At 38.4% G+C, this 25,277-nt stretch overlaps 1 protein-coding gene across 3 annotated transcripts in view; it reads right to left on the reverse strand.

The window, feature by feature from the left end:
* Positions 1 to 25,277, reverse strand: part of pex14 (peroxisomal biogenesis factor 14) — a 42,624-nt gene that overhangs the window by 17,177 nt on the left and 170 nt on the right. For all 3 annotated transcript variants that reach the window (XM_044038712.1, XM_044038710.1, XM_044038711.1), the window contains exons 2-4: positions 23,883 to 23,933; positions 7,230 to 7,314; positions 358 to 483 (exon numbers count right to left, since the gene is read on the reverse strand). In XM_044038712.1, the coding sequence (XP_043894647.1) occupies positions 358 to 483; positions 7,230 to 7,314; positions 23,883 to 23,933 (262 nt within the window). The remainder of the gene's footprint in view (positions 1 to 357; positions 484 to 7,229; positions 7,315 to 23,882; positions 23,934 to 25,277) is intronic.

Below are 25,277 nucleotides of genomic sequence, written 5' to 3' on the forward strand. Positions count from 1 at the left end.
TCTGAGGTAATAAAGATACAGGTTGTGGTGTGGGGTCTTGCCATGGAGGAGCCCCTTGAAAGAGAATGGCATAGGAGACTTCAAGTGCATTGTTGTGCGTCGTAAGTTTTCCCTGAGTCGAAGGCAAATGTTGCATTGCATACAAGTCTATAATCCTTGTTAAGATGCTGATATTTGGTGAGCTACAGTTACTGTAGTTTAGTGGGTTTAACTTCATAAGAAACAGTGAAGATCTCCAAAAGCAAACCTACACTGAACAACAATGTGAATTTTAAATTAGACTCAACTAAATACATTTTTAGGAGATTGGACATAAATATAAAAAGAATTTTTATTAAAAAAAATGGGTAAACTCACTCTGAGGTACAGGAACCAGCTGGGTTGCATGGAGTGGATGTGGGACCGCTACAGGGTTCAGAGGCAGGACTTCTTCTGTGCTGCCAGAACGCTGGATGGCCAACTCTACCTCTTCATCTGTAAGTCCTGAAATCAAGACACTCAACTTTAAAGACAGCAAAGGAGGGGTATGTGCAGTAACTGTGTGTTAATGGGACCACCAAATGGCTCCTGGCCTATCATAATACATCCTTAAATTCTTCCCTCGCGCTACACAAATCTTTTAAGTACAATTTAAAGAAAGTAAGTCAAATCTTCATTGAATTTTACAAACGCTATTCTAAAAACAATATTTTCATTTAATGATTCGCAATGGGAATCTCCATTGAGAGTTTCTGCTTCAGAGACATCCATCAAAGAAAGATAGTGAGGAAAGGTTCACACAATGAAATCTGAAACTCTGCTAGCCTATTAACTGCCACCAAAGGCAAAGAAAATAAGAGTCTGTCCACTTCTCCAGTTATATTTCCCAAGTGGAGATTTCATAAACCCCAGACAGCGAAAATGCATTATTTTAATTTCTTCATTGTAATGTAAATGTATTACATAATTTTGCAAATGCCAATATAATTTAATCTTCAGATCTTTTTAATGATTTTAGTGATGATTAAATTGCAAAGGGCTCCCTGATGGAGAATCAGGGGGGAGGAGAAAAGAATCTAATATGAACATCTCCTTTTGTGGCAAGAAAGTATTTTATTTCAAGCACCAAAAGCTGCCATTGCTGTGGATATCATCTTTTAATGATGATCTTGGTCTAAACAAAAGGAAAATATTCCTTCGGAAGAACTACAATAACGTACAGCATAACCAAATAGTGCTGTCTGAAAACAAACCAAAAAAAGTATATCAAAATTAAAAATGTACTATTACATTTAATAGCAAATCAAAAGCAGTATGGTACATACTGTTCTTGGTTTTAAAAAAAAAGAATGGCTAAGCTTTTAATAACATACGAGTACATATTATATAATTATAATTTCATAGAACACTGCTCATTGTAGCCTAACATTTTACAATTCATTTCTATAAGCCATTTCCCTTGCTTATTGACAGAAATCCCCTTTGTATGAGAGCCTTTTACTTGGACCATTCCCTGTGGATTTAGAGAATTTACACAAGCTCAGAATAAGCTTCCTTTGTGTTTTCAGAGGCATCAAGAGAAATTGGAAAATGTTCATTTCAGTGTTCCAAGAGATGGCCCTTGTGTTTTTATTAAAAGTAACTGCACAAAGCCATATCTCCGATAATGGCCTGTAGAGTGACCTTCATAGCCAAAGTGTACACTCACTTCATTGTGGACTGATAATACTGAGTAAACATTTAAAGCACATGTTTTCATTTCTAAACATAAATTAGTTTCCTCGTATTTGAACATATGTTGGAGCATTTTATGAGTGAAATCTGAGTAACAAGTTGAACCGCCCACATTAACCTCTTCCTGTATGAATGACCCTAAAAGCATAAAGACATTTTTGATATTGTACCACACAGCTTATGCCATGGGAATGTCCCTCTCGTCACTTATTTAAATGCTCCAAAGATTTCAAAATGACCATGAAAATTGTTGAATAATTGAAGGCAAATATTGGCCAGCCTGTAGTCTACAGCTGGTCCTGAGTGCCAGGAAATGGTGTCACCATGTGCTGAGTTTGTGCAGTCAGACTGCACTGTCAAATAAGCAATAATGTGTCCCTAGACTCCTGATTCATCTGACCACAGCAGACTACATGGTGGCAGACTATTGAGTGAGACTTGCAAAGATCTCAGTTTCACCGAATGAGAAGAAATAAAAACAAGGTTTTTCATTTCACCTTGAAATGCAATTTTTTTTAAAAAAAAAAAAAAGAGCTTCATGTATGAACATGTGAATGACTGTTTACATTTGATATTATGTACATAGCAACTGAAAGTTTTTTTTCCACATTCATTAAAATAAAATACACAGAAATTCTTAAAGCTGTCTTCTAATCAAATTACAGCTTGCTGCGTCGTATTGTTGGCTCTGATGTTTTATTTCCGATGGAAAGACAACACTGAATGAAAGGGCCTTTAGATCCCAAAGAAAAAAGGACAAATGTGAAAGTGAGTTTTACATATAAAAGGGAAAAGACCAAAAAGGGATTGTGAAATTTATTACGGGTTCCAAAACCTGTGGAATGACCCCCGGACCTCCATTTCAGATCGAACTGTGGGGAGATGAATTTTTTTAAGACATAAATTACACCTAATGACGACACCATAAAAAAGAACAATAATGGAAAGCTATTCTGTATTTCATTATACTGTATTATTTGGTGCACCTGATACACACAGTGCCTGTTTATGAGTCACCGTATTAGCAGATGCTCAGCCAAAGCATTTGCTTTGACCTTGCCATTCTCATTGGGGCATGAAATTACGGTGCTGGCACCTCGATATTACAGCTATAAATACTGTAAACTGCATATCTGGGCTACGTTTTCTATTGTCTTTCAACATAAACCTGATCGGTATTTATTTAAAGGAAAACCCATTGCTCGTCAGGTTATTTACAGCTCTATTTTCAGTGGCTCATATTCTCCGGGTATTTTTTAAGGGCAAAGAAGCAGCAAGGCTCTTGCATTAAATCCATTTCTCCAATTCTGGCACTTCTGGACTTTATGGGTCAAGACCCATGCCGGACAGCCAATTATAAAAATTGCTTACTAAAATATTTTGGGTGGTAAAAGGTGAATGCCTTTTTCGCTATCTGCCAAGGGCTGAATTATGAAGTTGCCCTTGAGTGAAAATTACTTACATTTTGAATATTGTATTTAGAAAAAAATAAAAATGCATGGCAGGGGTCATAAATAGATGGAGGTCAATGGGTTATTAAGAAGACGAGTGCAACTTCAACCTGTTTCCCATGCTGTGTTGGCGAGAGAGATTCTACATGTCATTTAGTTCAGGACAACTGCTTGAAAATGGCATGCCCTAAATAATGACCACTCTCATAGAGTATTCATTTATGTATTAAAAAAGCGGACTCTGCTCTCATTTCCCTGCTTTATCGCCTTGTAGTGATGACAAAGTAGGCAAGGACTGGGCTAGGTGGCGCCGTGGAGTAATTTATAACCACATCAATCCCTTTACCTTCTACGCAGGCCTTGGTCATTGTCATTTTTGTCCGAGAGGTGAGTCACATAACCCCACTTACAAACAGGATCCTATTAATATCTGAAATGATGAACCTTACCCTTACCTTCATACCAGGTATGGTAATAGACCAACAGTCTACCTGTGTTCCCCATGACCCTGGATCAGTGGCCCTCTGAGGGTGAAATCTATTAGCATTATTTATTCAAGTCAATAACAACTGGGATGATATAAAAAAGAAATAAGTCAAGCCATCATTTATGTCTCACTGACAGACAATGTACTGTGCCTGTTTCACATGCTGAAATTACCTGTAATACACACAGTGTATGTAGCATTTGCTGTATTTTACGCTCCCAAACTGCACTCTGTTTAGTAATCTGAAAGTGGGTGTGAGTCAGTTTATGGCCCATGGTCAAAGTGACATGGTGAAAGCTGGAAAATCTTCCTGACTTTGCCTTGAGAATTAGAATTTTTTTTTGATAATTATGTGTGTAACTGCTCACTGTCTGGGTTAAATTGTGGTGCCAAAATGGGTCCCAGCACTCCTTAGTTGTTACATCTGTTGATTGTAGAGGACATAGATGGCACAATTCACTAGATGAGACTGTAGCACATTATATTTCACTCAAACACAATAAAATTTACTTGAACTTGGCAGGGAAAAAGTGAAGGAAAATTGCTTCAAAATGGCCTGCAAGACAGTTTATATGCAATTTATTTTGCCACTCCTTACAAAAAGGAAGAGAAAACATCTGATCTCAATCTTGATTTATATTTCATCTAAGTGACAAAGTTTCAATATTTCAGCCACTTTATTAAACACGGACGCAAGAGGGGCAGCTAGAAATACTGGACTACATAATTGCCAATTCATATTCTGAAATTGACAGCTGAAGCAAAACAGAAAATTATATTTTTCAATGAATATTGAAATAACCATACTATTAAGGTCTCTTTGGGGAAAAAAATGTAACCAGAGAGACATCCTTCACCGCAGATTAGGACACAAATGTGCAGAGAAATAATATGCACGAGTGAGATTATTGTGTAAAGATTCAGCAACATGTAATCAAAGTGGGCCCTATTTTCCCCTTCATCAGCTGTCCAGCGTAAGTACTGGCAGCAAGAGGAATCCAATTTAAATTCCACTCTACCAGGAGATGGTATTGTTTCATTTTATGTGTGCTTTGACATTTCTGGCTGTTAATATAGAGTAAAATCCAGAAGTATTTACATAAATATGACATTAAACTGTATTAGAAATTAAGACTGGCATATTTGTTGTCGTGACTGAGGGAGGAGGAGGCTGATTGAGTTTCTAGGTCAAAAGGCCAAGAGGACAATTCATGATGATTACAAAAATGTGAGTATTGGCCCACTGTTACGTCTGTGCAGAACTTAACCATATTAACTCTAATACTATGGCTAATGTGAGGCAGAAAATAAGTAAACAATCAGCAAATATAATGACCATATTCCACTAAACACAGAGACTTGTGTAGACACAGATTACATATAATTCTCAAATGTTTTTTATGCTACACTTTAATTGTAAGTGAGAAATACAACTCATTCAAGTGCTGCAAAATCATAAATAGTGGGAAGACACATAGAGGACATGTGAAGCATATTACATTTAACATATTAAGTATAGCATGTTATATTCAATGTATTAATTATCTTTGTAATGGAGGTTATGTTTTTAATTGTGTTTGTTTTTGGGCAGCATAGCTCAGAAAGGTAAAGCACATATTTGGATTAAATTTTCCTGGGGTAAAGGTTTTGGCTGATGGAATAAATGGGTATATTTGGTTCGGCTAGAGGATTCAAAGATTACAATTGTTAACCTTGTGAGATGGGGGAGTGTATTGACACTGTGAGATACTTGATGGAGGTTCCATACTCAGTTCTTTCTCTATTTTTCTTAAAAGTTTTGGAAAAATGTGCAAAAGAATGCATGATTCAGAAAAAAATACATTACTGCTTTTCCTGCTGTTACTCTACTGTGGATGCCAGCACTTCTTTGTAGTTTTTATAAATATGTGTAAGACAGACTTGAAGAAAAGTTGACTCTAGTGAATCATGAATTGTCTTAAAGTCACATAGACAGAATAGGAGATTGATTAACATTGGGGCATCAATAACTCTGGAACATTACACAGAACTACGTCTATCTTTCAACTTATATTTTCCTTATTAAATATCACCGACATTTAATATACATCGTTTAAGGTCACTTTAGAAACACATGTTAGACACAATTTCATGGAGACTAAATAAATACTTTCAAGCTTGAAATTAGTGAGTTGAAGTGAAAATGAAGGAAAACAAACAGATTTAATTAGATATGAGGTTATTGACGAGCACTTTCCTGAAACGACACAGGGAAGTGAAGAATGAAATTTCCAAGTTCACTTATGTACATCTATACCATACAAGTCAAGAGTTCTCTGCAGAGTGATAGTCAAACATACTTTATGCTTAGTGTTACATTACTCTATTTTCTATCATCTTTACCCTCTCTCTTCCTGAGATCGATGTCCTTATGCAAATTGAGGGTTCTTGTTTAGATCTTTAGTGGAACTGACTTTCCAAAATAAATCTACATCAAAGCGCCATACATATTTCATGGACTTAAAGTGCAGTAAGAGCATACCATTTTGGATAGTGGAGCTCTGTAGAGTTTACAGCAAAGCACAAAGTACGAAGAAAATGAGGTGTAGCATGACATCATTTCGTATAGATGAGGCCTTATTGCATTTTGAGATAACCAACAGTAGATAGTGAACATGCCTTCGTTGTCAATAATGAGACACAAAGACAAAGAAATTTCAAAAGATACCAAGAGTCATTAGAGCCAGATGAGATGTGTGCAGCAGCAGCCGGCAACCATGGATTTGGTTTCAGGTTACCTTTCCCAGTCTTGGAGCTTTTAGGCTCACTTTTCACTGTTTGGCTACATTAATGGTGAAGGCAACGTCCCCCAGCACAGCAGAGGTACAGTCCCCTAAATACTAAGGGGATGAAGAACTGAAATAAAAATACTGGAAAATACTTGAAAAAAAGCCACATACTCTCTGAGCACATTGCCACTGCTTAGCCATAGGCTGCCTCTAAGAAATACATGGCTTCGAACTGCACATTTCCACCACTGCATTATATTGACCCAACTTAAATGAGTTCAGAGTAATAAAGCTATTTGCAAGTTTTATTGCACAAACAATATTCTGCCATGTGTCAGAAATTATTTCTATGAATTGCAAAGAAAGTGAAGAGCCAGCAAACATTTCCACTGTCCCTGCTTAGAAAACCTCCCTGTGTCATGCCACAAATTTACGATAACAGTTAAATTAAGTAAAAGGGTTAAAATGCTGGAAGGCAATATTGATAATTCCATTGAAAATGCAGAGAGAGTTTGTCAATATTAATTTTCCTGAACCCAAAGGAGCATCCCAACTGGTGTGTCATTTATTCAGAGCGCCTGAATCATGCACTCTGAAGCCAAAGTCACAAATCGACCCCAGTTAAAGCCTCGAGGGCAAAGAGCTATGACCACAACCTTTGACCTTTACTGACTAATCTTGTCCAAAAAAAAACCCACCACATTTTGTAAACACAAAAACAAGTATTAGTATCTTTTTTTTTATTTCAGATTTTGGGGGTTTCACAACTGAATTTAACAAAGATCACGTCAAAGATCAAATGTCTCTTACCTTTTTTCTTCAGAAAAGTTTTTCTGGTAGCCAAAGGACTCTGACGAACTTTCGTGTTCTGTAGGAATTTTACAGCAGTGGTAATCTGGGAAGAGACACATGTGATTTAATTTCATAGTGAGACAATGGGAGAGGAAGAAGACAAGGTGCACAGGAAAGTGATGCTCTTAACAGTACAAATAATAGTCTAGACCTTTTTTAAAGAAAAGGTTCGTTATAAAAAAAAAGACATAAATGGATTCCATTTGATAGTTGCTTCTAAACCTCCACACCCAACAGTGAGGAGAAAGACCACCTGACCACTTTCCAGCTAAATGTGGGGAATGACCAAATCAGCAGTTATAAAATTAGCCCATCATGAGTGCTGGACAAATGGAGTATGGAGCTTAATTTGCTATTACCCTCTTAAAGACAAACTTCCATTCTTAAGTGCGCAGTGGAGGAAAATCTATACTTAATGCAGAGGTGATCATTTGTATCTAATAACTTGAGAATCCTAGGCTGAAAACTTCTGTAATTCTTCCAGTTAAAAACCCGCCATGATCAAATCACCCGGCCTGAATGTTGTAATGACTTGAAACGTTAATGCACTAGAACGTTAAATAGCATCAGAACATCAGTAGTTTTAAGTGCAGTGCGTTCATCGATTCTATTATGTTTTCCTTCGAGATGCACCTTAATTTTCCACCACAGTATGCATTTCCAAGAACTGGAGGGAGAAAAAAAATCTTCCTCAAATGGCATTAAAACATAAATTTGAAGTGGGTGCCGTGAAGCGGCGCCTCCTAAAATAGATAAATATGTAAGAACACAGAGAAAGGGGAAACACACTGGAGGGGAGGTTTAGATGACTTATTATCGCACCTGTGGTCCCCGTGATTCAATTGTAAAAGTCATCCCTCTAATAGGTTGAAAGGTTTTGATTACTCTTCTTTTCTCTTAGTGTTGAAAGATACAAAATGATTGAGCGCCTTGCCAGTGGTAATTCGTTTTGGGTAATGCATTGCATACACTATGAACCCGTTTCAATCCAAAAGAATTGCAGTTTAAACTTGTCCACGGGGTAAGGTGTGGCAGGGAAGCTGCTGTGTAAAGAGTAAGATTTCTGTGACAAACACACACTACAGTGGAGAATCACGGCACAGGATTATTAAAGTCATGAAAATGTATTTGACATGTCATTGCTCGGCAAAGAATATGCTGAAAAGCAACTTAAGACCACCTTTATTCAAATGAGAGAGGACTGCACAGGAGAATACCACACATCATCCTCAGCCTTCCTGTGTACTATGCTGTGTATAGTAATGAAACTTCAAATGGGGAGTTTTACTCAAATGTACCACATTCATCCCAAGAGATGCTGCCACAATTCATCTACCATTTTTCTGTGACACCACTGTGACCTTGATGTACATAAGGGTTACACAAAGGGTATGGAATTTCCTGGATCTCTATATGCTGAGGGCGTATTAAAGTCAGTCACCCAGAACCTTCATTGTGACAAGCAGATTAAATCATTTGCATGGTGAACCACCAACCGATGTTCTGGGCTGAAAGATGCAGTCAAAACACAGAGAAAATATCCTTTTGATAACAAGGCAAAAAAAATAAATCTCTTGGCAAAGGTCTGGCTGTTAGTGTTAAGTGAGCCTACAAGACAACTTGTGGCAAAAGCAGAAACCAGAGATAATAATAATATTCTAATACGATTCGTGTATAAAACACACAAACACCCACCCACACAAGAGTGATGTAGGCCCCCGTGAGAGGCAAATGACCTAATAGTGGAAGAATATGCTGAATGCGCAAACCATGTTTACATTCCCTTAAAATTTCAGTAGCACAATATTGACAAGAAAATGGTGTCAGTTTTAACAGGCATAAGTATGACATCTTAGTAAGGACCACAGCTAGCTCAGCGGCAAACTAATGAGGTAAATGTCCATTTGGTTAAAACTGTAGTGGTAGATCTTCAGGGAGGGGAAAAGTGCACTTCTTAGCAGATGACATAGATGCTTCGCACAAGTTCCACCCAGACATCTCAATCAATTATAACCACATTGCACAGATTTCAGTCTTGTCTTGTTATTGACTTATGGATCACCCCAGTTATAGTGTTGGGTAGCACACAACTGGGCTTTTAAGGGGTAAGATGGATAACAGTAAAAGGCACATTTGGGATGACAGCATGAAGAAGTAAAACAAAAATTACGTAGGTAATTCCTCCATACTTCCTTCATTTCACAAAGCCAGTGGAACTTTTGTTTTTTTGGGGGGGGTCTGAACAATAATTAAGCTAAATCATGAAGTTACTTGTAAAGCGTTGACTGCTAATATACCAAAGTGCTCCATGTTAAAGGCAATGATCTTTGCTAACCAGATAACCAATGGAGTGTCAGGTAAAGCTGAAAAAGAAGTGAAAATTCAATCATAGGAAGAGATAACATTAACCAACACACTTAAAGACAGCGCAGTTGATGAAAGGACAAGATTATGGCAGCGTTATTGAGTTTGAATTGGACAAGACTTTGTGCTGCACTTGTCTGAAAATTACAATTGCGATACCTTGAATTGCGAGAAATGAAGATTAAATCCAATTATGTTCGAACCGCATGGAAGCTACGCCTGAGGAAATTCATGTAACCAGTTGTATATTTTTGCTTTAACTGGTAATATCACTTAACTATAACCCATGGATGTTTTGCAGGTTTGCAGTTTGAGGTTTCAGGATATGAGCAGTTTGTGAAATCCAACCTTGCCCTACTCAAACAGCAATGTCTCAGTTGTCTTACATTTTCTTCTTTTAGGTAATTTCAGGATTTTAAATAAACATTCAAACTCTCTTGTTTATTTTATTATTACATTGTACATTGTACAAGTACATTGTTTTATTGCTTTATAGTATGTTGTTATTCAAGGTGGCTGGGTGAAAGGCACTAAATAAAATGTATTAGAACGACAGCAGATGAGGAAGACGCCTCAAAAGACGCGATTCAAGATTCCTGTATTTGGCCTTCATAATTCACGACATGCTAAACCACTACTTGCCCAAAGTAATGACAGTACAAATTCTGTATTTGCAACTTTTCATTCCACGAGGCTTTCCTATTGTTGCTTTTCTCTGAGATTCTTTTAAATCAAACTGTCAATATTTCATCTAAAATCATTTTTTTTTATTAAACTTCTACATCTATTACTACTACATCTACCAGCTCAGAGTTAATCTCCATTTAACCTCCATAAGTATGTTTTGGGCACAAAACACTGCATATTAAGAGTAAAAGTAGTATGATGTGACATGCAACTTTTTATTTGTCTTAATATAAATACTTTAATACTTTCTCTCAATGTTATAGAAAATAAAATAGCCACACACTTAGCAACTTTTTAACCCTTGTCATCTGTTCCACAGAAAGGTAAATGAACACATTTTATCGGCACAAAGACAGAGGGCATGATGAACCTAGAAGAAGGGTGCTGGGGTTCAACTGAGGGGCTAAAAGGAAATCATTAGCAAGTAAAGGATTCTGTCTCAGTGTGAATCAATTCATTCCAAATTGCCTCGGCCTGTACATTTGTGGAGGAGTGCCCCTGATATAATAACACACTGATAGACATGAACAAAAATTGTGTTAGGGTAGTCTCAAATTCCTCCCCCTCCTAAACACACATTTAGAGGGCCAAAAGTGAGAGAAAGTGAGAGACGGCAAAAAATGAAGCTCTATATTAATTTGGTGCTTTCATGGACGATTATCAGGGGCAGCTGTCTTAAATGACTTAACCCAATACCTCTCTGATACCAGAGCCTTGCAAGAAAGGAATTAAGTTTTAATGCAATTATGGTATTTCCTTTATTCGCCTGACAGCTTGATGTGGCCAACATAGCTTTTTAATCTTTTTAAAAAAGCAGCTTTAAATGCCCTTCTAATTGTGACATCTTTCCCGCCTTAATGTGACCTTTAGCACAGGAAGCAAGGCCTCATGGGAGCTGCTATAGAAAATTATTGACCCTGAGAGACATCAGGAAGTGAGGTGTAGACTCAACCATTTAGCTAACCTCTACATCCACACTAGTTCAGACATCGCACGAAGGCCCTGCTGGAGTTTAGTCATTCATACACAAAAAAAGAGAGAGGGAGAGAAATGTTTGTTTATTGCCTACATCACTTTGAGGCAGTGCTGTCTTGAATAGCAGAAAATTAAATGAGCAACTATAACTGAAAATACATTTCAACATCAGCAAATCTGATAAATGAATACGAGTAAATTATGGCTTTTCCATCTTCTCCTATAAACAAACATAATTAAAACCCACTACATGTGTTACAACTGTACCATCAGTAAAAGTAAATAGAGCGTGTTACTTGTGTGTCTTATTCTCTTTACTGAATGTCCCCAACTTCTGAAATTTAAAAAAGGTCAAAGTCAACAATTCAACAGATGGAAAAGGGTCATGGAAAACATCATTGACATTTGAATTGCAAAGGTTTAAAAATAACATACACCACGGTATTAGTGTCAGTGTTAGAGCCACTGGCAAAGCTACAATCATGACATCAAAAGTGCATTATGCAATTTGTAAATGGGGGGCAGGGGTGGGGGGTGGACGGAAATCAAGCTTCTTTTTTTTTCAAGACCACTGTATGTACAGACCAACATTTCCATTGAGCAGCATTTCCTTTTCAGAGCTCATCACATAAACGGAAAAGTTGAGCAGGTTCAGCCCAAGAAAGGGGCTAAAGAACATTTGATCCAATGAGGACACGGTCATACTGTAAAAACAGGGTACAGATAAAAACAGATAATAATGCCCGAGGAGACTCGTGCTGAGGTTATGAAGGGAGAGGAGGTTGACCTGCTCCTTCCTCTGTTCTCGTCTGTAATTACAGAGACATTTTTTTGCTATGGTGTGAAATTATAAGTCAAAACTGTAGCCACATATTTTAGGATTCAATATACTATACATATATTGGTTCAAGTTAAGTGTTTAAACTTCACTAATAAGATATAGAATAAGATATATTCAAACAAAGTGGAGAAACATGTAAGCCAAATCAAAAATCGCTTGAGAAATAGATTGTAAACCAGAGCCTGACATTTCTTAATGTGTAACTGTCAGTCATGGTGCCTGGGGTTGCCCTTGCTAAACCAGCGAGACAGATGACTGTTTAGATAAGGACCTCTCCAGTGGGGCCTGCGCAGCCCCGAGAGCCCTGATGACTAAAGAGCAACGACTCTGTCAGTGACACCCCACTTTCACTTACTTTGGACAAAAATTCTTATATAGGCCGCAAATTCCTTTTAATTCAGGTAAAAGGCCCAAACCATGAGGCTGGAGCTGCTCTGAGAGATGAGGGTCATCAGAGATTAACCCATGGCACTTTAGCAGTGGGGGTGCGAGAGGGGAGTCGCAGTGGAGCACAACAAACTACTTAGCCACCACAAAACATTCCAGCCCCTTCTCAGCTGCAATCCAGTAATGGATACTTCCTCAGCTCCTCAATTGGTCAAAATGTTTTCATACAATAATTTAATTCAGAAACACATTTACAAAGCAGGAGTAATCAATTTTAATTAGTTGACTTTTTTTCATTCGCATAAATTTAATGTACTGCCATCGATCTCCTTTGTTCTTTAATGCAGTGCCTCTTTCCTGTAATTTGAAGCTTTTCTTTTTTCTTTTTTTTTTCAAAGAGTCAATGATGACATTCTGTGACAAGCAGCTCCATGTGCTTTTCAGTCATGGACGAGACTTAACAAAACACAGGAGAGCTCAAGATTTAAAATCAGTTGCATGTACCAAAATACAATTATCAATTCTCTTATCAACATCACCAGTAACATTTTGAATTCAACTCCTTTGTTTTACAAAGTTGTAAGTTAATAGTCCCACTTTTAAGAAATGTAATTCTAGGCAAGCTAAAATGTGCTTTAATTATGAATATAAAGCATGAGTTATAGAAAATGAATCAATCAGTAGTTGCTTACTTAAATTTAAAAAATGCTTATGATTTTGTTATTTAAAAAAAGAAGACACACTTTTAAGACTAACTTTTTCTCTACTTGTTTATTTATCTATGCTTGTCATTTGATTATTGTAAGTGCACTTTAAAGGAAAGCTTTCCAAACATTTGTTGTATCATATATACCATGATAATAAATAGATCCATCTTTTAAAATTGAAGTTTTTAGTAATAAAAAAACGATTTGCATACATTTGTGGTCATATCCTTTGCGACCTACAATGGAAAAGCAACCAGATAGCGTCACATAAACAGGCACGAAGGATTTTCTTGACACTGCCACTGCACTGTGTGTTGTCCTTCATATCATCGAGGCCCGCTGGCATTTCACATTCAATTAGTTGATTGAGGCAAAATGTGAGCGGCACCAGTAGCAAACAATGTGAACCTTGTGTCCAAGCGACACACCACAGAAGTTGTGTTGTGGTGTCAGGAGAAGATCTGCTGCCGTCACAAGCAACTTACTGTGACAAGCCTATCCTCTGCTGATCCAAACTGCTCCTCTCACTGAGGCAGCACCCACTCACAGAAACAAACACACACACACACACACACACACACAGAAGCAACATGAAGTGAACCTTTATGATAAGCAAATAAAGCAGGAAGCTGGGGTGAAGCTGCAGCAAGTTGGCATGGGTTTAATGTGCAAGTACAGCCAGCCTGCCAAATTGACTAATAAAACAGAATAGAGAGGCCAGTGACAATGGAGGGAGAGCAGTGTCCTTTTATTGATCAAATGATTCCTTCTTGGACACACTGTGTCACAGAATGAGAGTATGCTCACAAAGACAACCAGGCAGATTGTGACATTCCAGTGACATTATAATCACACGTCAACTCTTCTCCAATTGATAGGCTGAATGCACTAATCGTGCGTCTTGGATCAGCAATTTCATGATCTTCAAAGGGGGCCAGGAATTGGTGGCATGACCCTCCATACAGGGTGAGACCCCTCTTTGCTCAACGAGTGGGCAAAAGGATGGTATAATGGCAGATGGACCGAGGCAGGAGCTGAGCCAAAGAAGATTAACATCGCCATCTACTGGTCAGGAATGGTATGGTTAAGTCAAAGGGGAGGAATAAGCCTTGCAGTTTACCCTTGTGGCCTATTTGCACTGAGACCAGTCACAAACATTTAGACACACTTGCCAAGACAATGCGCCACATATCTACAGCGACAGATAAGACGGACTGAAATTATCATCAAATGAGAAAGGCCTTTCATCTGGTTTTGAAAAAAAAGAAGAGCAAATGCAGTCTGCTCCTGATCACACTAAGTGACAGAGAGAAATGCTGACCAAATCTCCTTTTCTGGAGACCTCCTACTGCCAGGGAGAATCTAAGTTTGAAACTAGGATGAGTGTAGAAAGAATGCATTGCTTACATCAGAGTCAAAGACGTAGCAGCTCTGAGTCTTCTCATTTTAGGATATGAGCGTACACATCACACAATAACGATTCTTCTTTTCAACATTTCTGCACTATGGTGAGGTCACACACGGGAGATTTAATTTGCTTATAGAATGTCATGAGTGGCAAAATCAAGTGTGACATTTCATCACGATGCAACTCAATACACGTGTTTGCCAGATGTAGTCCAAAAATAAGACAGTTGTATATAGCAGTACGTATAGTATATACTCCTATAGAACACTTTCTTAAATCTAATATATTTATTATGTGAAGTTGATGTCTTTGTTTATGGTTTAAAATAATGTTTTTGTTGTGCTGCAATCATCACGCTAAAGAAAAGTGTTTACCCTTTCAAAGTTATGTCTCTCAAGATGTTCTAATCAGTTTTTAAGGACTCAGACAAGAAAAGAAAGAACCAGAAAGGAATGTTGCACGTCACTGCTGCACAACACCCACACTTTTTGTCACGAAATGACAATCTGAGGCAATGGTCATAGCTTAGGCATACACACCCAATTCAACTGTATATCAGCTTATGTGGTGACAGTGGAAAGTACATGTTTTGCCAGGCTCCTCCAAAAGAATGAAGACAGAAGACAACAACAGTGAACCACTGTGTGACACAGGGTGGTGTGTTACAGCAAATGGGCTGAGTTGGCAAGCAGCTCAGCAGCAGACATGCACCTGTTCTGACATTTTCTGTCGACCTTGACACGGAAAACACATGACAATGCCACTCTCTGCATTTCAAAAGCACAGGCTGTTTGACGAAGCCCCTTCACAACCCTTTTCTTATCCCCAGGATACTTAAAAATCCCATTCAATACAGCGTGGAAGAGGGAAAAGGCATGAAGTAATCCTATAGATGTGACATGAGGACGGACAGTCACTTCGTCACAGGAAAAAAAAACACACTAAAAAATAGAAACTTAGAAGGGAGAGACATACAAAAAAACATGGTCATATTTGGAGACAACCAAACACTGTTCGTTCTTTCCACCAGATTCCAGGCCACCGATACCTCCCTCAAAATTCCAAACCCCACAATAAACATAATGCAGATGGGTGGGACAAAAAGGCCTCTGACTGTCCTCTATTTATTACATTTCTGACACCCCCCTCTCAACGTTCCTTTTGAAGTTCATGACAGAGCTACAATTCTTCCATCCATCTACCACTTTAATCAAAAAGAAAGCAAAGCACTGCTGCCAGGAGAGCTGCGCAGGAAAAACAAATGCAATCTTCCTGTTAATCACTGCATTAACAAGAAGTCGTCAGTCTTGACGCACATGCCAGGGAGGGGAACCAGTCCAGGTGTTGGATAATTGTCAGTTGTGTCAGTGGCTACGGCTGTTTTTTTACTGTGCCAGCCTCTGTTTCACTGCTGATCTACACTTGTGCACCACCTTAATGATAGCTTTTAAAAGTCCTCTTTCTGCTGAAGATGGCATACAGACACAAAGAAGACTTGGCAAGGGATTCTCCACACTGACTGTAGTGGACTTGGATGTAGTCATAGATCCCACACTGTAATCAGTGCCAAGTGCGGCTCAATTTTCATGATACTCTTTCAAAATAGGTGCATCAGTTTTGAAAGAGAAGCTTTGGGAAGAAACAAACACAGACACACACATCCCATCCAAGCTTTACAACATCACATTACTGGCAAACAAATCATAACACAAAGACAGATTTGCCAGAATTCTTTGTGGCAATTGTTTTTTTCTTTCATTCACAAAAATCCCTCAGCTGCAGGTGAGAATAGAGTCAGACTCAACTTTCCAATTGTAACAGACTAAAAACTTAACCTTGATCATTCATATTCTTCAGTATTACACATCTAGTTGGGCTTATTGGAGTGCAAAATTCTCACATTACTTTTTGAGATAATTTCTCATTTTCTGTATTTCACTTTCATTTAAGTCTTGAGTAGCCCACTATCTCCTTTTTTCAGATTCCCCAGATAAAGCCACAATCTCAGGGAGCCACACACAGTGCAACTCTGAAATCCCATTAGCATTGCGCTTTCATTATTTTTAATCAAACCCACAAAACTGACACTTATTAATTAATATCCATTACCAATTTTTGCCCCTCTCCCAGAGAAGACATTGGGGGGGTAGCAATTAACTTAACAAAATAATCAAAAAAATTGTTTCACAAATCCCTGATAAATGTCATGTGAGGTCCCGTCTTAATGTAAGAAGTGTAATACATTCTTGCTGTCATATTCCATTAAACTGCTATTACCATCTTGATAGAACTATTAGTCACTACATTATTAATAACATTAATGTATTTACATTTTTGGTGTACAAGCCTGCTTTCATGCAATAATTTATGAACCCAACTTCAAATATGTTATAATGTTCCCCATCTCTGCTCTTTTGTGTTTATTATTGATTGTGAAAACGGTCAAAATTCCAAGTCAAAACCAACCCCCGCCCTTCACCCACCCCTTAATGTATTGAAGTGGGCTGTTTACATTAAAGGACTGGAATAAAGTGCATTTACATCTGAAGCATAACTTCATAATTTACATTCCAACATTTATTAAAGGTGACAAACGAGCATTTGGTCCACTCGTGCTTTTCCACAATGCAGCGCTCATTCAATCCATATAAATTACAGCCTGGCTATGGAGTGCAAGAGCAAATTATTTTATTATATTTATGCATGTATGACTCTATAGGGGGTTACTAAGACAAACAGGGAATTACTTGATTAGGCCAACTGTGGTTAACAAAGAAAGAAATATGACATTGAGGGTAGGGCCAATCAAATTTCAGCATCACTCAAATGTTTGGCCACAATTCAAATATCTAAAATACACGGATCTTATTGTAAAAGCTTTAAATCTTCAAGAATTGTTTTTATAAAATGAATAAACCGCAGACTCGCAATCTCTGGTGGATTTTACTGTACACTTCTGTCAATTGCATATAGTAGAGACCTTTTTGTTTTTAAGTATTACTGTTGCAAATGCTTACACTTAGCAAGAACTAATATTATTCAATTAAAATAAACTTGCCTAAAAGGCAGTATTATATTACATAATTAGACAGGGCAGCATTTTCTGAAGTGTAGTTACAAATGCACTGAGGGGATCCCAGCATTTGAACAAATATCTGACGCTGTAGGGGAGCTTGCCGACAAATTAACAGCTAATAACTTACTGGGAAGCCAGATAAAAAGGGAAAAAAATGTTCCCCAAAGTGTCAATTAAAAATAATTTTTCCTCTGATTTCTACTCTTGTGAAAGTGTAATGTGCTGAAAAGCATTTGGAACAGCATGCCAAAATTGCACGTTGTTTGTTTGTTTATTTAATTTTTGTATCCTGACGAACTGGATTAATGCAGAGAGAGAGATAATTCAGCACCAGCAGCAGGATTGTTCAGGAGCTCTGGAAGTATAACCATATGGCTCCCTCGTTGGTCAAAGAGGAGAGACAGGCATATGGGTGAAGGGGCAGAGGGAGTTGAAGGCGGATTCAATCAAATTCATGTTCATTAAAATTAGAGGACATCACAAAAATTAGAAAGATGCTGACAAATCAAAGGGTCTCAGTACCTGAATTACCATAGTCATTTACTTATTAAAGCCAGGATGCTTCCTGTCAATCAAGGGCCATCACAGTCTCCATTTGCAGCGGAAAGCCAGCGTAATTGCTTCTCATACTAATCAACACAACTTGTGTAATTATGCCTTGAAAGTGACATTGGAGGCTGAGAGCGATGTGAGCAGTCTTGACAGCGGAGACATCTCAGATTCATCGGGAGATTTCTAGCCTTGCTGCAAGGAGACAAGCCACTCTCAGACCAAGTTACTCACTCGAGCAGTTTACAACCATAAACACAAAGAAAAGACGATAAATCAAGCTGAAGTAATTACAAAGCAGAATAGAGTATAAAGGAAGCTCGGCTCAATAAGGCCACTTTCCCAAGTATATTGAGGCAAAGTGACTACACTGTAATTAAACCAGTGTCATATTTCTATCAATTCTTAAGTAAACACATTATGACAGTTCACTAAATTGTGGGAGAATAGGAAATTACAGCTCTGTTACCATGCTGTTTACATTAATGTACTCGCAGAGACGAAAAACCTACAAATAAAGTCCTAAGTATTCATTAAAGTTTATTGAATTTGGTGTCTCCAAAATGAACTTTGTGTAAAACTAGCTTCAGCATTCCTCAGAGCATTGGAAAACTATCCAAACCATATTCCCAGGCTGCATCTGTCACTAGTCACACTGCAGCACAGCCAGGAAGGTCAGGGCGAGGTTAAATAAATGCAACAAACCAAGAGCCACGGGTCATGACATGAAACTCTCCACATAAAATATCTGTATTATTGACATACAGTGACAACAGCTTCTTCTTCATTTACTATGAACTTTACAGCAAATTAAAAGATTTCCAATGCACTCATCAAAAACTGAGAGGGGGAGGAAAAAAAAGTTATTGTCTGGATTGGCAAAGCAGATCTAGTCCGGCTCTGCACATGAGACAGAAACCACAAAATAAATACAATTTATAAAACGGGTTTGACTCATCTGTGCACATCATTTTCAAAGAGGTGGGTGGAACCGTCAGGAAAAAAAAGTTACCAACATCAAAAAGAAATCAACTGATAATTCTGGCATACTATGAGGGGACTATGCTCAATGAGTTCATCTGCGAACAGAAACAAAGATGAGAGATTTATGGCTCATAAAAAGTTCAAACGACAGAAAAACCAAAAATCCTTGTCTGTGTCATCCCTCACTTATGACCTCCAAACTTTAGCACATGTTCGAGACAAAGTGAATACTGTAAATGCTCTTTTGTGGCTAAATACGAGAAAAACAAGTACACTTACTGATATAGAAAAAAAGAGGCTTTTACAGGAAAAGCCTGTGTGATTCACCCAGTGCATTCAACTCTAATGAGTCAAAAAGTGCAACCTGCACTTAAACAAGAAGTCAAAGCCAGAAGCTGTAAACTCATTTTCCCCATCCAAGCAAGCAACGTCTGCAGGACCTGAAAGATGTGCTCCGAGCATGCACGATAAATCTGACGTGAAATCATAATCATAAAAGCAATTAGCTGACCCTGCGCCACTCGTCCTTGGACATGACAGTGAGAATTCATACAGAGTCCTCTAAGGAGGCTGGCTGCCGGGTTGGGTGAGGAGGGGGAAAAGTGCAACACAGCAACAATAAAATGGAGGGCTTTTCCTGTATCATTAACCACCGAAACAAACAGCGTATGATGCACAATGAGTGTCGTGCTGAGAAACAAAAGAATCACGCTTTTGTGCTTTTCAAAAAGAAAACTTACACCGCGATCACTGAAACAACGTGCATGTGTGCACATGGTCTGCATGTAAATCTACTGGCAAAGAAAACAAATTACACAGGAGGTGCCACGATGCCGTCGCCATATCTTACATCAGCGTGCAATGGTTCAGTTAGTTATTTTGAATTAACCACAAAAACATGAAGATAGATTATTTCTATACCTGTCTTTGTTCTGCGCTTCCGTTTACCATCAATATGACAGGTTACAGAATGTATTGATTGTGAGATGGCAGGTGATCAAATTTATTTGACTTTTCCCTTTCAAGGAGGGTGACAGAATTTGAAAAAGCTTCCTCTCTTCACACACCACTGCACACACACATGCACATACACTAGCCATCACTTCCCACCCAGTAATTACAACAAGGCCGAACTAGTGGCTGCCACCTAGTGACCGTCTTCTCCAATAATCATGAAATATCTCTATGGCTTGCGCCCCCACTCGGACCATAACTCTCCTTTACTGCAGACAGCCCCAATAAAGGATTACAATTACAATTAAAGTAATGAGCAAAGAGGAAAAAAGGAAAATCTCAGAAGGTTCCCTTGACTAACTAAATTGTAGCCTAGTTTCATGACAGAATGGAGTTAACATACCAGACTCATTAGTGGCTCTCATTTCTTATTCTTGCCCAATAATTAATTTGAAACATGTTGAAACCTGAAAATTTAAGTCATGGATTTAACAGTGATAAACGTGAACTGAAATTAAATATCACTTCTCTAATGTAAGAGGGACCATTTCAAATTATTTTCACTATGGTAGTGAAAAATGACATATTAATTACAATCTATAGTAAAGAAAAATGTTATGTTTTCAAAATAAATGTCTAAGTTAGACATTTTTTTGAAAGACATACTTCTATAAACACATTATTCCATGGGGAAAGTCATTAAGAACAAAAAAGAATAACCGAGTCAAGACCCAAGAGTGAACTCTGACTTCCTGGTATCACCACTGTGTTACATTTGTGTTACACCCACTTAGTAAAGAAAAAAAAAAATCCCTTTTTAGAGCTACCATATGAACAACATCTGTTTGACTGCAACTCACAGGGCTCAGCAGAAGAGCCATGAGGGAGGGAGAGGTGACGGGAGGAGAAAAGAGCAAGAGAGAGACCAAAGGGGACAGTAGCAGCAGTAGTGCCTTCATGTCTTTGGCTGGACAGATTACTGCTGGCATGTCCTCTACCAACCAGCCAGGTCTCCCACAACTCCCACACTACTCTTCCCTTTTCCCGCTCTCTCTCTCCCTCTGTGGTATGATGGCTACTGCAGAGTGGCTACGGAAATTCTGAGACTGCAGAGCTAAAACAGATCACTTCAAAGCGGCTTATTTAATGCTTGCTAAATTTTTCATCACAGTCACTTAATATCCTGGGGAAGGGGAGCTTTTGAAGTTGCTGTGAGACCGGGGATGTTCTTCATACAATTCTTTTTCCCCCTCCCATTACTGCCCTCCCTCTGCTGGCTTTAAATCCCCCAAACCTAAACACATACGTACACTCAGTTTACATTATGCTCACATGTATATGCAGAGGTACACAAATGGAACACATGCACACATAATCCATACACTTTTTCTCCCACTTGAGCGTGTGACTTTTCAATGCATATAAAGTATGGGCTTACAGATGCATAAAAAGAGCGTGAATCGTACTTGGTGTGGGGTCAACACTCCACGTAAATCAGCTACACATCTAATTGTGGCGCTGTCAAATCATCTTTTTATATATGTATATGTATATATATCCATATATGTATATATATCCATATATATACATATATATATATATATATATACACATCGCCATTTGATTTTTAATAAACCATTTTAAATGGGCAGGACGATTCAGCGATTAATCATTGCTAAATGTATCACCGACTATTTTGATAATCAGTTTGAGTGTTTTCTTTAACAACTTTTTAGTTTTTTAGTATTTTCTGGGGGTGGTTGCTCCATATAATAAATAAAGGTTATTTTATGTACACTGTTTGAGTAAATGTGTAAAAGCCACATTTCATTATCATTTTTCCAAAACATTTCATTGAAAAAAAGAATCAAAGTAATAATCAGCAGGGGCTACATGCCAGAGTAGTGCCGAGCACTGTTGCCTTATAGCAAAATGACACGGTTTTGTGACATGGTTCAACCGAGGGCCTTTCTGTATGGAGTTTGCATGTTCTCCCTGTGTGGTTTTTCTCCAGGTACTCCGGCAAAGAGCACAGTCCAGAAGCAACAACAGTAACTGGCAGTGACTGGTATACAAGTCAACCATGGAACACACACACACTCACACTTTCTTCCATGCATTTATCTTTCAACAGTAAGTGCAGGTTCAGACCTGCACCTCTGGTTTAGGCAGGGGCAGAGGCTACGGCACCAGCAGCTGAGCTGGGCCCTCTTGCCAAAGAGAAGAGCCCACACCATTACAATGTGCCAGGGCCTGCTGATCTGGGCGAGGTGAGTCAGAACCTGTTAACATGACTGGTGTCCCCAGCCTGACACACTGGCTTGTCTGACATGCACATGTGCACATAAATGTTATACAAATGTGTATACTCTTGCTCGCGCTCTCCTTCTCTCTCTCTGCGTCTCTCTCTGCCCTCCCAACCCTGCCAGCACTCCCTTTCCTCTCATCCAGATAAAATCCTTTCAGACACAAATTTCAATTATTCACCTCATCCAAATAATGCCATGTGACAAGAATTATCCCTACTGTAATAATCCACTTAACTGGGAAAGAGCAGCTCATCAAAAAGAGAAAGAAGAAAAGGGGCTGGAAGTGAGTGTGGTGGTGGTGGCCTTTTTGAGGAGGCAGTCTGGAAGCGCACTGGGATGATGAAATTGAAGTAAATTGAAAGAAAGCCTGGGAGAATGCTCCCACAATCAATAACCCGAGGGTTAAATTAGCCTTGGCATGAAGGGATGATGGGGGAGGATGAAGAGTGAATGGTGGTGAATGACATTGAGACATGTAGGCTGAACAATACAATACACTCCTCTAACCTGGATGCTGTGTCCACACAAGGACAGTGAATGTACCGGTGATCCATTCCATCCCACTTAGCAATAAGACCGTCCGAGTAGTAACTGTTGTCATCACTTGTTTCACACAAGCATGTCTTATTTAACACGTTTTATTACAAATTGTCAAACAATAGTGCTGTTGATACAAAACTAAATTTGATGTTTACATGGTCAAAGTTTTATGTTAAGCATGATTAAAGCAACTGTGGCGTTAAAATAGAACTTTCTACAAGCTTTTTATTTTCTAAAGACAAGGAACACAAAGTACACTCATTATGGGCTTGGAGACATCAGTGTGGTGCTAAATGACTGGCTGCTAATTGGATGCCTTTAATACTTGATCTCACTGGGGAATGTGTAATATCATCTGATTAGAAAAGGAAAAGTGGTTTGTTGATGAAAAGATGGAAACAAACGTCCTTAAATCACCAGATCATAAAAAAACAAACACAGCGTTCCTCCACTATGTGTCATCGACAACACCACCAAATCTAGGCTTTCATTCTTTCCAAATAATACGGTAGCTCATTTAAGTGACAAACAGAAACATAGATAGGTAACAACAGGTACTTTGGTGTCCAAAATGTTGTGTTTAAAAGTTTTTCTGAAGAATTGATTAACATCAACATTAGGAAATGATCATCTAACATGGAAAATACTATTGCCTTTTGCACATGAGATTTTTGTGTCTACCATTTGATGTTCTCTGTCTTTTATCCAAATAACATTCACATAAAAAAATCTGTATAGTCTTTTGAAATGTCTAATAAAATATAGTCTGTAGTCTATTCTGGTCTATATTGCTTTAGTAAAGACACTAGTATTAAGTACCAATTTCTTACCAGCGTTTCTCTGGGGGGAGCTGCCCCACTATCTCCGGGTTGAAGGCCGGGCTGAGAAGGTAAACAAAGACTTGTATTAGAGTACCATCTACTGGATGAAAACGGGATGTCAGTTTTACAACAGCAGTGACTGGGCAAATAATAACAACAATAATATATTTATTCATGGAGAACTTTTCAAGCAAATGAACACAATGTGCCTTTCAAGTTTAAAATAAAACACAAAACAATTAAACGGTAAAAGGAGGGGTAAACAAGATGGCACAAATGACAGTCCTGTAAGGGCTCAATAACCTTTAGTCTTTAACCTGGACTCTGGAATACTTAAGACCATGAGTGGCAGATCATAGAGGCCTGTTTGGAGCATTAGGAGTAAAGAGCTCACTTAATCTCACGTAATCTATCTAGCCTCTAAAGAAACATACATTAAAAAATGTATTGTTTCTAAAGGAGTGCATTTCTAGTGGAGAAAAGTGATACAATGACATGTAAGACTCTTGCAACTTTTTTTCCTATGGGTGCCCTTCCAATCAAGTCCCAATCCCAGTCCCTACATGACAGTGTCCCAAAGGGGAAATGATGATAGAAAAATACACTGTGCAGTAAAGGATGCCCCTGTATAGGTGTGTGAGAATGTGGGAAATTATATACTAGTGGCAACTCCCTCACTTTTAATTTTCCATCTATCTAGATCTTTTGACATATTAAATATTGATATTGGTTGTGTCTTAAAATGTAGTTGTGAATTAACTGGAAGAAACCAGTGACATCAGCTATTGTCATAACACCTGAGTAGTTTTCTTCTGACTCATTATAGCCGTATAAGGTATCTAGGGTGAAAGTAAGAGCATAATATAGTCAGGTATTTTGAATAGACGTTGGCTGCTTGTGCACCAGCTAACTACTTGGAGTTTGGTCAACATAAATTCTGCCTATGCACGCCAACATCTGTGCTGAAAATGTATGCAGTCAATGTATCGGCAAGTCCTAAGCTGCTACTTGGGAATCTTGACCTTATGTCGGCTCTCAATGATTGAGTGTGTGTTTGTATAGTATAAGGACACGAGAAAGTGGTGAGTTCAAACCACCAGGTTTGTCCGGCTAATTGTGACCTTTCCACAAGCAACCAACAAACATTAACTGCACATAAAAACAAGGCTGCATGGTCAGGTGGAAGGACGCAGATAGTCGCACTAAACAGCTGGCCATCATATGTTAAAGCACAAGGACGTCAGCTTGACAATTTGTGTCAACACAAACATGTCTGATATGAGGTGGAACTTCTCAAACATTGAAAGAGCTAGCTAACATGCTACTAGCACGCATGCTATCTAACGCTAGATTGAGTAGTTTTTGAAATACGTGACAAAAGAAGAAGTCATTTACGAGCCGTCA

This window comes from Solea senegalensis, linkage group LG11, assembly GCF_019176455.1.
Source record: "Solea senegalensis isolate Sse05_10M linkage group LG11, IFAPA_SoseM_1, whole genome shotgun sequence".
Lineage (NCBI taxonomy): Eukaryota > Metazoa > Chordata > Actinopteri > Pleuronectiformes > Soleidae > Solea > Solea senegalensis.